A 12,401-nucleotide genomic window follows, 5' to 3' on the forward strand; every position below is an offset into this window, starting at 1 on the left:
TGCATATGAGAGCCACTCAATATTTTCATCGTGGTCTTCTCCTCTCGACCCCCAAAGAAAAGAAATTCAAAGAAACACACTGAAATGTTTTTGGAGTTTTTGTTTTTCTGAAGGAAGTAAAACAAGAACGAGAAAAACTATTTACACGGGAAAGATTCCAACAAGCAAAATAAGAACGAGAAATATTTTTGGGTTTTCTTTAATACTATTACTAAGCATGCATGGAAAGTAAACTAACTACAACTAATTTTTTTGTTTTTTCTTAAGGTTTATCAAACACACAAGAAGAAAGCGGGAAAAAGAAGTAAACTAGAATGGATAATACAATGAAAAAGTATGAACACCAACAACTGAAATGAATTTGTGAATATGAATGTAATGTTGATGAGAAATACGTAATCCTCTCCGGTGTACTGAGGAGGATCCTCGGGGTTCCACTGGTTAGCGAGCTCCTGTGGCGCCCACTGATAAATTGACTCCTGATATGGGTCAGGTGATGGCTCTGGCTCAGGAACTGGGGATCGCGTCCCTTCCCAGTATGCATGAATGTCCGCGGGCAAAACGAAGTACCTGCCTAAATGAATATCGAACAAAGTAGGTGCAGGAAAGGTAATAATCTGAAAAGTATGCTCGCTAAATATCAAATTATTAATGAGTCTCTTTTCCACATCATAGCGAATAAACTTATGTGCTACCATGCTTTCATAATATAAATATAAAGTGGGTAGCAGTTTCTCCTCTTTATCATAATGCCTAATGGGTATCTCAAAGCGTTTGGCAAGGCGGGAAGCGAAGATGCCTCCGAAAATAGGACCCGTTGTACGGTTTAAACTCGGCTGTTTAGCAACCATAGCGCCTAAACTGAAAGTTCTATGACGAAGCAAAGCATGGCGCAAAATGGCAAGGTCAGGAGCACTAAGGCGTTCACTCTCCCCGCGACCAATTAAAAATCTCCCAGCAAATAATGAGTAGTAGCATAAAATAGGAAAATGTAAACTAGCCTCTCTCGCCTTCGACACCTTTCTCCTTTCCCCTATGGTAACTTCAGCAATCAAATCTTCCACATCTCTAGGACGCGGTTCCTCGATGCTACCCTCAAAAGGTAATTTATAAACCTCACAAAAGTCATAAAGCGTCATCTCCCTATGCTCGTCATATAAATAAAACTCTACCATGGGTGACGATCTCCTAGCATGAAAATGAAAATTTTGCACGAAAGTATTAGTGAGTAGGAGATACTAATTCCACTGGTCGTGGAGGAAGTCGGCAAGGCCTGCATTCTTGCCAAATAATAGAAATCCTCATAAATTCTGGCCGACTTCAAGAATGCATCACATGGCCATTCACACAGCCGAATCTCCGCGGTGCGAGGAAGATTGTACTTGGGCTTCTCCTTCTCCTAATTTTATTTTTCCTTCAAACTCGAAGAGCCTCTCAACAATCTCCTCATCATTTTCTTCCTCCCAAAATTTCTGAAATTTTTAGTGACTCAAAATAAAAGTGAACCAAACTCAACAATATTAATAGCAACTACTCCTAAAAGTGTCTAGAGGCTATATCATGCATCAAAACTACTTTGGACCATATAAATTTGACATGCAAGCTCAAGAACAGGGTCAATATAGCAGCAAAAAAATGCAATAAATAAAGCACTAGAACAAAAACTAATTGGACCATTGGAGGAGTCACATACCAAAAACAATCCCCCAAAGCAGTTTTCTGAATGGAGCTTTAAGCAAGGAGATCGAAAATGGCAGCAAAATGAGCAAGAACACGTGTTTGAGCTAAGGAGTGGTTTTTTCTGGAGGAAGAGGAAGTGGATGGGTTTTTTCTGGAGGAAGAGGAAGCGGATGCTCATCAAAAGGAATCTATTAACAAGGTTGATCAAGTCTTATTGACAAACTTGTTTCGAATGACATGAAACCTGAGAACTTTCGAATAACACTAGGTTACCTCAATGATGATGTGCATGTCCCCAACAATAAGAATATCATATTTCTTTTTGACAGTAGGAAGAGGGAATTCAAAACATCCAATAGTAATAGTTGAAAATTTCCGATAGAATTTATACTATGAACTTGAGGTTGTTTCTTCAGAAAGTGCACCGTATGCTCATTACCATTAACATGAAAAGTGACATTGCCTTTGTTGCAATCAATAACAGCCCCTGCAGTATTCAAAAAGGGTCTACCAAGGATGATCGACATACTGTCGTCCTCGGGAATATCAATAATAACAAAGTCCGTTAAGATAGTAATGTTTACAACCACAATAGGCACATCCTCATAAATACCGATGGGTATAGCAGTTGATTTATCAGCCATTTGCAAAGAAATTTCAGTAGGTGTCAACTTATTCAATTCAAGTCTACGATACAAAGAGAAAGGCATAACACTAACACCGGCTCCAAGATCACATAAAGCAGTTTTAGCATAGTTTCTTTTAATGGAGCATGGTATAGTTGGTACTCCTAGATCTCCAAGTTTCTTTGGTATTCCACCCTTAAAAGTGTAATTAGCATGCATGGTGGAAATTTCAGCCTCCGGTATCTTTCTTTTATTAGTAACAATATCTTTCATATACATAGCATAAGGAGGCATTTTAAGCATATCAGTCAAACACATACGCAAAAACATAGGTCTAATCATTTCAGCAAAGCACTCAAAATCCTCATCATCCTTTTTCTTGGATGGCTTAAGAGGAAATGGCATGGGTTTCTGAACCCATGGTTCTCTTTCTCTACCATGTTTTCTAGCAACAAAGTCTCTCTTATTATAACGTTGATTCTTTAATTGTGGGTTATCAAGATCAACAACAGGTTCAATCTCCACATCATTATCATTACTAGGTTGAGCATCAACATGAACATCATTATTAACATTATCACTAGCTTCATGTTCATCACCAGATTGTATCTCAGCATCAGAAATACAAATATCATTGGGATTCTCAGGTGTGTCTATAGCAGGTTCACTATCATGCAAAGTCCTATCAGTTTTCTTTTTCTTTTTATTACTAGGACTAGGTGCATCAGTATTAATTCTTAGAGAGTCTTGCTCAACTCTCTTAGGATGACCCTCAGGATACAAAGGTTCCTGAGTCATCTTACCACCTCTAGTCATAACCCTAATAGCATTATCATTATTCTTAATATCACTGTTTGGGATATCGCTTATCGTTATCGTCTCGGTCGGCTGGAGATAAGAGATTAATCGGGAAATCGGACGATTAATCGATTTTATCAGTGGACTATTAATCGGTCAGTTCTTTTTACAAGTCATAGGTTTCAAGCACTGATAAGATAAAAATAGATACAATCTTCAGTAAAACAGCATGCCTTTAAATATGACAATACTATAGAACACTACATCAATATATAATAATAGCACATGCCCTTTTTTGCATGTTCCAAAATTCAAATAGGGCAGCAATTGATACTACAGCAGTGCATATGATAGTAAGTAGGACAACACTACGATAACACATGTACTGTTTTTGCATGTCTCAAAGAGTGCATATATAATAAATATTACATGGCAGATACACTTAATAGTTGAAAATAGTATAGTACAGCAGTGCATATAATAGTCTTGCTGCTTTGCAAGAAAATACAGAAGAAGGTCCAGAATAGTTCAAAGTTCAAACAAGTTTAACAAGGTCATCAGAAAACATAAATAACATAGTTTCTTGCTACTTTCCTTTTGCTAGCAGTAGCACACAACCAAACTCCAATCATCACATAGTCCTTCCTTTGCTCTCTAATTCTCACAACTCACAACCAAAAGTCCAAAATAAAGTAGTAGGCTGCTAGCAAGCATAAGACATTTTCATTGGCATAGGATTCAAGGTTGCATACGGTCTTCCTCACCATTGCCACTGGTTTCTTCTATCCCATTCCCAACCACATCATCATCAGACTCGAACTCTATCTCATCCTCATTGATAGGCACGACGTCATCTTCATCATCAGAAACGAATTCTTCCACTTCATGTAGGTCTCTCACCCTTTGACTTCTACGAGGCTCCATTGCATTGTCATCTTCGGTTTCCCCCATCTCATCATGAATGTAAGCATCTTCACATATCCAATCTTGGGCTGTGGAAGCACCTTCACCAAGGAGGACATCACAAGATGATGAGTACTTCTTTCGCTTGTCTAGCATTCTTCCATTGAATTGAATATAAACTAGATCGTCCCTACGACGCACATCTAGTTTATTTCTCCTCTTTGCATCTACCTACAAATTGCAAAGTGAAGCTTAGAGATTGACATCTTGTCAAATACAAAGAAGGATCATATTTGAGTATTTGCAAGTTGAGAATTACTTGTTCAAAAACACTCCAATTTCTTTCACATCCGGATGAACTTGTGGTCAAGTTGAGTATCCTCAAAGCCACGTGCATCAAGGTAGGAGTTTGTAGTCCATATGTTGCCCACCACTCCCCTACATTCATAGAAAATTGAAACTATAATGCACTAGCCCAAAACTTCCAGAGATGTAATATGGCAAAATTATCACTGAGAACAAGCTTACCGGCATTGTAATTTTGATTGGTAATGGCTCTTGTGGCAGCCACCTTCCCAAACATGCCTTCCTTCTTCTTAAACTTGGGCAAGTCTGTGTTAAGCGCTTTATCCTGCTTGTCATCATCACCATGATAAAATTGTTCAATAGCCTCCATCAAGCCGTACATGACTTCTACATTAGTAAAGATGCTTGCGGTAGTATAGCTATAATAAGGATTCAAGGCATATGCTGCCTTGTGCAATATGGTATCTAGCCTCCCATTCATCTTGCTCTCCATGGCTGTTGTGATCACCTTGTAATCGTTCGCCAAACTTTCAACCGCAAGCATTATTGCCTTCTTTGTTTCTATTATTTGTCCATACATAGAGGCCATGGACTGCCCATCACTATCAGCCAGCCGAAGTAACTTCACCAAAGGCTCGAAAACCATGCATTCCAACATAAAACATAAAAGAGCACAACATTAGTATTTAACTATTGTGGCATGATGAGTCACGATGAAACAAGACAGAATTTGTGGTTCATCTAACCATAGCTTGATGCAAAGAGACACATTTTTCCAAAATGCCCTACTCATTATTGTGGCACGAGCCACCTTCCATTTCATTGTTCTTGTGTGTTTGCAATCTTCCCAAGTGGGACTACAACACATATCCGTTAGTTGCTTCCTCTTAGCAGCAAGACTTTGCAAGGTGAGAAATGCCGAAGCAAATCTAGTTACTCCCGGCCTAACAATGTCTCTCTTTTTTGTATGATGCCTCATCAATGCCAAGGTCGCATGATGTGCATAAAGGAAACATGTCATCTCCTTGGCTTTGGTTATTGCAGGAGCAAACTATTTCAACTTCCCAATTGCTTCTACCATCAAGTTGATTGTGTGAGTTGCACATGAGGTCCAAAATATCTTGGGCCTTTTACTTTTCAACATCGCCTTTGCTCCCATGTTGTTTGATGCATTATCCGTGACTATTTGCACAACATTTTTAGCCCCTACAAAACATCATTGCAAAACACAATAATCAAAACATAACAACTAGCACACAAGCACATGATGAAAATTTGAAAAACAATGAATGAGAGCAAATTTAAAAGTTCAGATTAGTACCAATTTTCTCAATGCACTCATCCACATAATTGAAGATGTATAGACTTGTGTGTGCAAAGGCCGATGCCTCCTTTGATCCAAGAAAGGCTGTCCCCAACTTGCAATGCACACACAAGTTCATGATGCTTCTCCTTTTCTTGTCTGTCCAAGCATCGTTCATGATAGAGCACCCGGTATCCGCCCTCTCAACATCATGTGGCTTCAACAAATCCCTAGTCCTTTCCACCTCTTGCAACAACATCTTCTCTCGAATCATATATTGTGAAGGTTGCTTCCAATTAGGACCATAACGACCAAGAGCCTCACAAAACTGTTTGAAGTCATCATCATTTATAGCATTAAAGGGTACATTCTTCTTGTACAACCATCTAGCCAAATATTGCCCTACTCGGTAGCTTCTCTCCTTATCAACACTATCATTAATATTCCGCTGAAATTTCATCATGTTCAACGGGATCGAAGGGTCGATTGGAGCAAGATATTCATCCATAGGCCCCTTCTTCGGATCACCTTTGCGAACTTCATTGAGCTCTTCTCGATCATCCTCATTTTCATTGGCCTCTATGGTCACCAAAGCTCTTACTTCTTCCTCTTGTTTTTGCTTTTCCTTCTTTCTCTTCTTTGGTGCCTCATGTGCAGCCTTACATTGAGCTTTCTGATCTAGTGTGGCTTGCAAACAACTTGTTACTGTCCCTTTAATTCCATCTATGTGTAACTTCATCCTAGTCACCCCTCCTGACATCTCTTTTCCACAAACAATGCACTTGACTCTTTGCAGATCATCTAGATCAATCAGCACAGCAAATTCCCAAGCCATGTCATCCGAGTTTCTCTTACGTTTGGAACTTGCAACCTCTGAAGTACCAGAAGCAGACATCTACAAACATCACAAGGGCAGCAACATTTATTACTTTATTAGCAGCACTACACAACAAGCTCTACAAATCTACAATACCAAATTATCAAAGAATTGCAGCATCTATTCATCTATAGAGACTTAAATCAAAGGGCAGCAACAACATGTATTAGACATTTAGACTTAAATCAAAGGGCATGAGCAGCAGCATCTATTCTACTAATCTACATTAGCATCTAGCCATCCACACATCTACACATCAGCATCTAAATTTATCTTGCACAAACAAAACTAAAAAATAGTAAAAAGAAAGAAAAAATGCCCTGCTGATGCGCTGCATGAGACAGTCCAGTCTTACACTCGAAGGAGCAGAGTTGTCCTCCTTGCTGCCGGAGGAGGGAGTGGCAGAGATGGTGCCGTGTGCAGTGTGCTGTTGCTGGAAGTGGTGGCGGCGGCGAGATGCTCCTGGAGGGACGAGAGTCAAGGAAGGGGTCGCAGTTCTCTGCTCTCTTGGAGGAAGGGCGGATGTGGTGGCGGCCGGGGGATGCTCCGGCCGTCGGGCGTGCTCCTGTAGGAAGGGAGTGCATGGTGGCTGCCGCGAGATGCCCCGACCATAGGGCGTCGGACGTCGGGCTCCTGGAGGAACGCCGGAAGTGGTGGCGGTGGCGAGATGCCCCGACAACCGGGCATAGGGATTCTGGCGACGCTCTCCTGCTGCTACCTGCTAGCTGCGGGAAGATGGAGAGGGCGCAGGTGACTGTGGTGTTGGGTAAGAGGAGGAGTGTAGGAGGAGATCCAGAGGACGGGCAGCAACAGCGGTGCTAGCTCCGGCCGCCGGAGCCAAGCAGGGTGGCAGCGGCAGTGTGGATCGGGAAGGTGGAGGCGGCAGTTTGGATGGGGAACATGTCGGCGATGTGGACAGGAAACCCTATTGAGTGGCAATGTTTTGTGGTTTGCGGGGGAAGGGAGGCCCATTTTGAGGTTTCTGTACGGAGGGGCCCATACTGATTAATCAAAATATTCGCGATAAATCGGTTGTCAGGCCGATAAATCAGCCCAACAGATTAATGTCGACGATATGGCCTTATCTTAGCGGCCACACCCTGAGTAGCGGTTAATCGGCGAATCGGCCGATTTCTTAAACAGTGCTTAATATTCAACTCATTAAGAAAATCATCATGTCCCTTTAGTACTTGTTCTACTTGAGTTCTAACCATGTAAGCATGTTTACTAATAAGCTTAAGATCATCAACAGTTCTACTCATATAATCACCCAAGTGGTCAAGCATGTATGCATTACGTTTTAATTGTCTACTAACATGAGCATTGAAGTTTTCTTGTTTAACAATAAAATTATCAAACTCATCCCAGCATTGACTAGCAGACTTATTATGAGGAAGATCGCCTTCATCAAATATATGTAGAGAGTTTACCTCTACTACCTGTGTCGGGTTATCAGACCATGTATTTCTTCAATAGGTGGTAAATTCTTAACATCTTCAGCTTTAATACCTTTTTCTTTCATAGATTTCTTTGCCTCTTGCATATCTTCAGGACTAAGAAATAGAATACCCCTTTTCTTCGGGGTTGGCTTAGGAGTTGGTTCAGGAAGTGTCCAATCATTATCATTACTCAATATATTATTCAATAGCAATTCAACTTGATCAACAGTTCTTTCCCTGAAAACACAACCATCACAACTATCCAGGTGGTCTCCGGAAGCATCGGTTAGTCCATTATAAAAGATATCAAGTATTTCATTTTTCTTGAGAGGATGATCATGCAAAGCATTAAGTAATTGGAGAAGCCTCCCCCAAGCTTGTGGGAGACTCTCTTCTTCAATTTGCACAAATTTAAATATTTCCCTTAGGGTAGCTTGTTTCTTATGAGCAGGAAAATATTTTGTAGAAAAGTAGTATATCATATCCTGGGGACTACGCACACAACCAGGAGCAAGAGAATTAAACCATAACTTAGCATCACCCTTTAACGAGAAAGGAAACAATTTGAGAATATAGTAATAGCAATTTTTTTCCTCATGAGCAAATAGGGTGGATATATCATTCAATTTAGTAAGATGTGCCACAACAGTTTCAGATTCATAACCATAGAAAGGATCAGATTCAACCAAAGTAATTAACTCAGGATCAACAGAGAATTCATAATCCTTATTAGTAACAAAGATAGGTGAAGTAGAAAACATAGGGTCATATTGCCTTCTATCATTCAAAGACTTTTCTTTCAGCTTAGCTAACATTTTCTTAAGATCATCTGTATCATTGCAAGCAAAGAAGTCTCTAGCAGTTTCTTCATCCATAACATAACCCTCAGGTACAGCACGCAATTCATATCCACGGGGAGAATCATAATCTTCAGTTTTAATAATATCACCAGTTTCAATAATTTCCTTCTCTCTAACCCTAGCAAGTTGTTCATCAAGAAATTCACCTAGTGGCATAGTATTATCAAGCAGAGAAGTGGTATCATCATAAGCATCATGCATAGCAGAAGTGGAAACATCTATAACATGCGACATATCGGAATCAATAGCAGGTGTAGGTGTCGCAAGTTTACTCAAAACAGAAGGAGAATCAAGTGCAGAGCTAGATGGTAGTTCCTTACTTCCCCTTGTAGTTGAGGGATAGATCTTGGTTTTGTTATCTTTCAGATTCCTCATAGTGATAAACATATATAAATCCCAAGTGACTCAGAGAATAGAGCTATGCTCCCTGGCAACAGCGCCAGAAAAAGGTCTTCATAACCCACAAGTATAGGGGATCGCAACAGTTTTCAAGGGTAGAGTATTCAACCCAAATTTATTGATTCGACACAAGGGGAGCCAAAGAATATTCTCAAGTATTAGCAGCCGAGTTGTCACTTCAACCACACCTGAAAGACTTAATATCTGCAACAAAGTATTTAGTAGCAAAGTAGTATGGAAGTAACGGCAACAGTGGCAAAAGTATGGTAGCTGTTTTGTAGCAATCGTAACAGTGGCAAAAGAAAAGTAACGGAGCAAAGATCAATATGAAACGAACTCGTAGGCAATGGATCAATGATGGATAATTATGTCGGATGGCATTCATCATGCAACAGTTATAACATAGGGTGACACAGAACTAGCTCCAATTCATCAATATATTGTAAGCATGTATTTCGAATATAGTCATACGTGCTTATGGAAAAGAACTTGCATGCCATCTTTTTCCCTACCCTCCCGTGGCAGCAGGGTCCTATTGGAAACTAAGGGATATTAAGGCCTCCTTTTAATAGAGAACCGGACCAAAGCATTATCACTTATTGAATACAATAACTCCTCGAACTACGGTCATCACCGGGAAGTGTCCCGACTATTGTCACTCCGGGGTTGCCGGATCATAACACGTAGTAGGTGACTATAACTTGCAAGATCAGGAACACAAAGATATTCATGAAAACATAGTAGGTTCAGATCTGAAATCATGGCACTTGGGCCCTAGTGACAAGCATTAGGCATAGCAAAGTCATAGCAACATCAATCTTAGAACATAGTGGATACTAGGGATCAAACCCTAACAAAACTAAGTCGACTACATGTTAAATCTCATCCAACCCATCACGGTCCAGCAAGCCTATGATGGAATTACTCACGCACGGCGGCGATCATCATAAAATTGGTGATGGAGGATGGTTGATGATGACGATGGCGACAATTTCCCCTCTCTGGAGCCCAAAACGGACTCCAGACCTGCCCTCCCAAGGAAGAACAGGGCTTGGCAACGGCTCCATATAATAAAACACGATGAATCCTTCTCTCTGATTTTCTTTCTCCCCGAACGTGAATATATGGAGTTGGAGTTGAGGTTGGTGGAGGTCTAGGGGGCCCGCAAGGATGGAGGGTGCGCCCCAGGGGGGTGGGCGCGCCCTCCAACCTTGTGGCTAGGGGGCGGGCCCCGTTCAATTGATTTTTCAACCAATATTTTTTATTTGTTCCAAAACTGATCTCCGTGAAGTTTCAGGTCATTCTGAGAACTTTTATTTCTGCACAAAAATAACACCATGGCAATTTTACTAAAAACAACGCCAGTCTGTGTTAGTTCCATTCAAATCATGCAAATTAGAGTCCAAAACAAGGGCAAAAGAGTTTGGAAAAGTAGATATGATGGAGACGTATCACCGGCCTGGTATGACCCATCTACAAGACCACCAAGACAAGATCATGACCCTCGCGTGGGGCCAAGCCTCGCGAGGCAGACGAGACAAGACCTCCCAAGGGAGTGGCCTCCCTAGGCGACATCCTGAGGAGTGGAGATTTCTCTGTAGGTGCCCAGCCTCATGAGGCTACCATGACGCAAGCCATGACTGAAGGAAATATGACCTAGAGGCAATAATAAAGTTGTTATTTATATTTCCTTAAGTAATATGATTAATTGAACTTAAATTTATCATGAACTTAGTCCCGATAGTATTTGAAAATTATGTTGTAGATCAATAGCTCGCGATGTAGTTCCCTGTTTATTTTTTGATATGTTACTAGAGAAAAATAAGTTGGAAATGATAGTAGCAATGATGCGGACTTGGTCCGTGATCTGAGGATTATTCTCATTGCCGCACAGAAGAATTATGTCCGTGATGCACCGCTAGATGACAAACCTAATGCAGGAGCAGATGCAGATGTTATGAACATTTGACAAGCTTGGTATGATGACTACTTGATAGTTTAGTGCACCATGCTTTACGACTTAGAAGCGGGACTGCAAAAATGTTTTGTATGCCATGGAGCATATGAGATGTTCCAAGAGCTGAAAATGATATTTCAGACTCATGCCCGTGTTAAGAGGTACAAGACCTCTGACAAGTATTTTGCCTACAAGATGGAGGAGAATAGCTCAACCAGTGAGCATGTGCTTAGAATGTCTAAGCACTACAATCGCTTGAATCAAGTGTGAGTTATTCTTCCAGATAAGATAGCGATTGACAGAGTTCTCTAGTCACTATCACCAAGTTACTGGAACTTTGTGATGAACTATAATATGCAAGGGATGACGAAAATGATTCCCTGAGCTGTTCGCGATGCTGAAATCGGCGAAGCTGGAAATCAAGTAAAGCATCAAGTGTTGATGGTTGACAAGACCACTAGTTTCAAGTAAAAGGGCAAGGGAAAGAAAGGGAACTTGAAGAAGAATGGCAAGCAAGTTGATACTCCCATGAAGAAGCCCAAAGCTAGACCCAAGCCTGAAACTGAGTGCTTCTACTTCAAAGGAAATGGTCACTGGAAGTGGAACTGCCCCAAATACTTGGCGGATAAGAAGGATGGCAAAGTGAACAAAAGTATATATGATATACAGGTTATTGATGTGTACTTTACTAGTGTTCATAGTAGCCCCTGGGCATTTGATACTGGTTACACAATGAACAGAGACTAGTTGAAGGCGAGGTGACGATGTGTATTGGAAGTGATTCCAAGGTTGATAAGATCACCATCGCACACTCCCTCTACCTTCGGGATTAGTGTTGAACCTAAAATAAATATTATTTTGTGTTTGTGTTGAGCATAATATGATTGGATCATGTTTATTGCAATACGATTATTCATTTAAGTCAAAGAGTAATTGTTATTCTATTTACATGAATAAAACCTTCTGTGGTCATACACCCAAGGTGAATGGTTTATTGAATCTCGATCGTAGTGATACACATATTCATGATATTGATGCCAAAAGATGCAAAGTTGATAATGATAGTGCAACATACTAGTGGCACTGCCATTTAGGTCATATTGGCGTAAAGCACATGAAGAAACTCCATGCGGATGGAATTTTGGAATCACTTGATTATGAATCATTTGATGCTTGTGAACCATGCCTCATGGGCAAGATGACTAAGACTTCGTTGTCCGGAACAATGGAGTGAGCCACTGACTTATTGGAAA

The 12,401-nt window shown here is 40.6% G+C and overlaps 1 protein-coding gene across 1 annotated transcript; it reads right to left on the reverse strand.

Annotated features, from left to right (window-relative positions):
- Window positions 1–3,842: 3,842 nt before the first annotated feature.
- Window positions 3,843–4,977, reverse strand: LOC147960157 (uncharacterized). The gene is made up of 3 exons (XM_087537220.1): window positions 4,536–4,977; window positions 4,327–4,445; window positions 3,843–4,238 (listed from the first exon to the last, which is right to left on the reverse strand). The coding sequence occupies exons 1-3, from the start codon at window positions 4,969–4,971 to the stop codon at window positions 3,843–3,845; spliced, it is 951 nt and encodes a 316-aa protein (XP_087393346.1). The 5' UTR covers window positions 4,972–4,977.
- Between the last annotated feature and the right edge of the window lie 7,424 nt (window positions 4,978–12,401).

The sequence above is a fragment of the Triticum urartu genome, chromosome 7A, assembly GCF_056163025.1.
Source record: "Triticum urartu cultivar PI428250 chromosome 7A, HENAU_Tu73, whole genome shotgun sequence".
Taxonomy (NCBI): domain Eukaryota; kingdom Viridiplantae; phylum Streptophyta; class Magnoliopsida; order Poales; family Poaceae; genus Triticum; species Triticum urartu.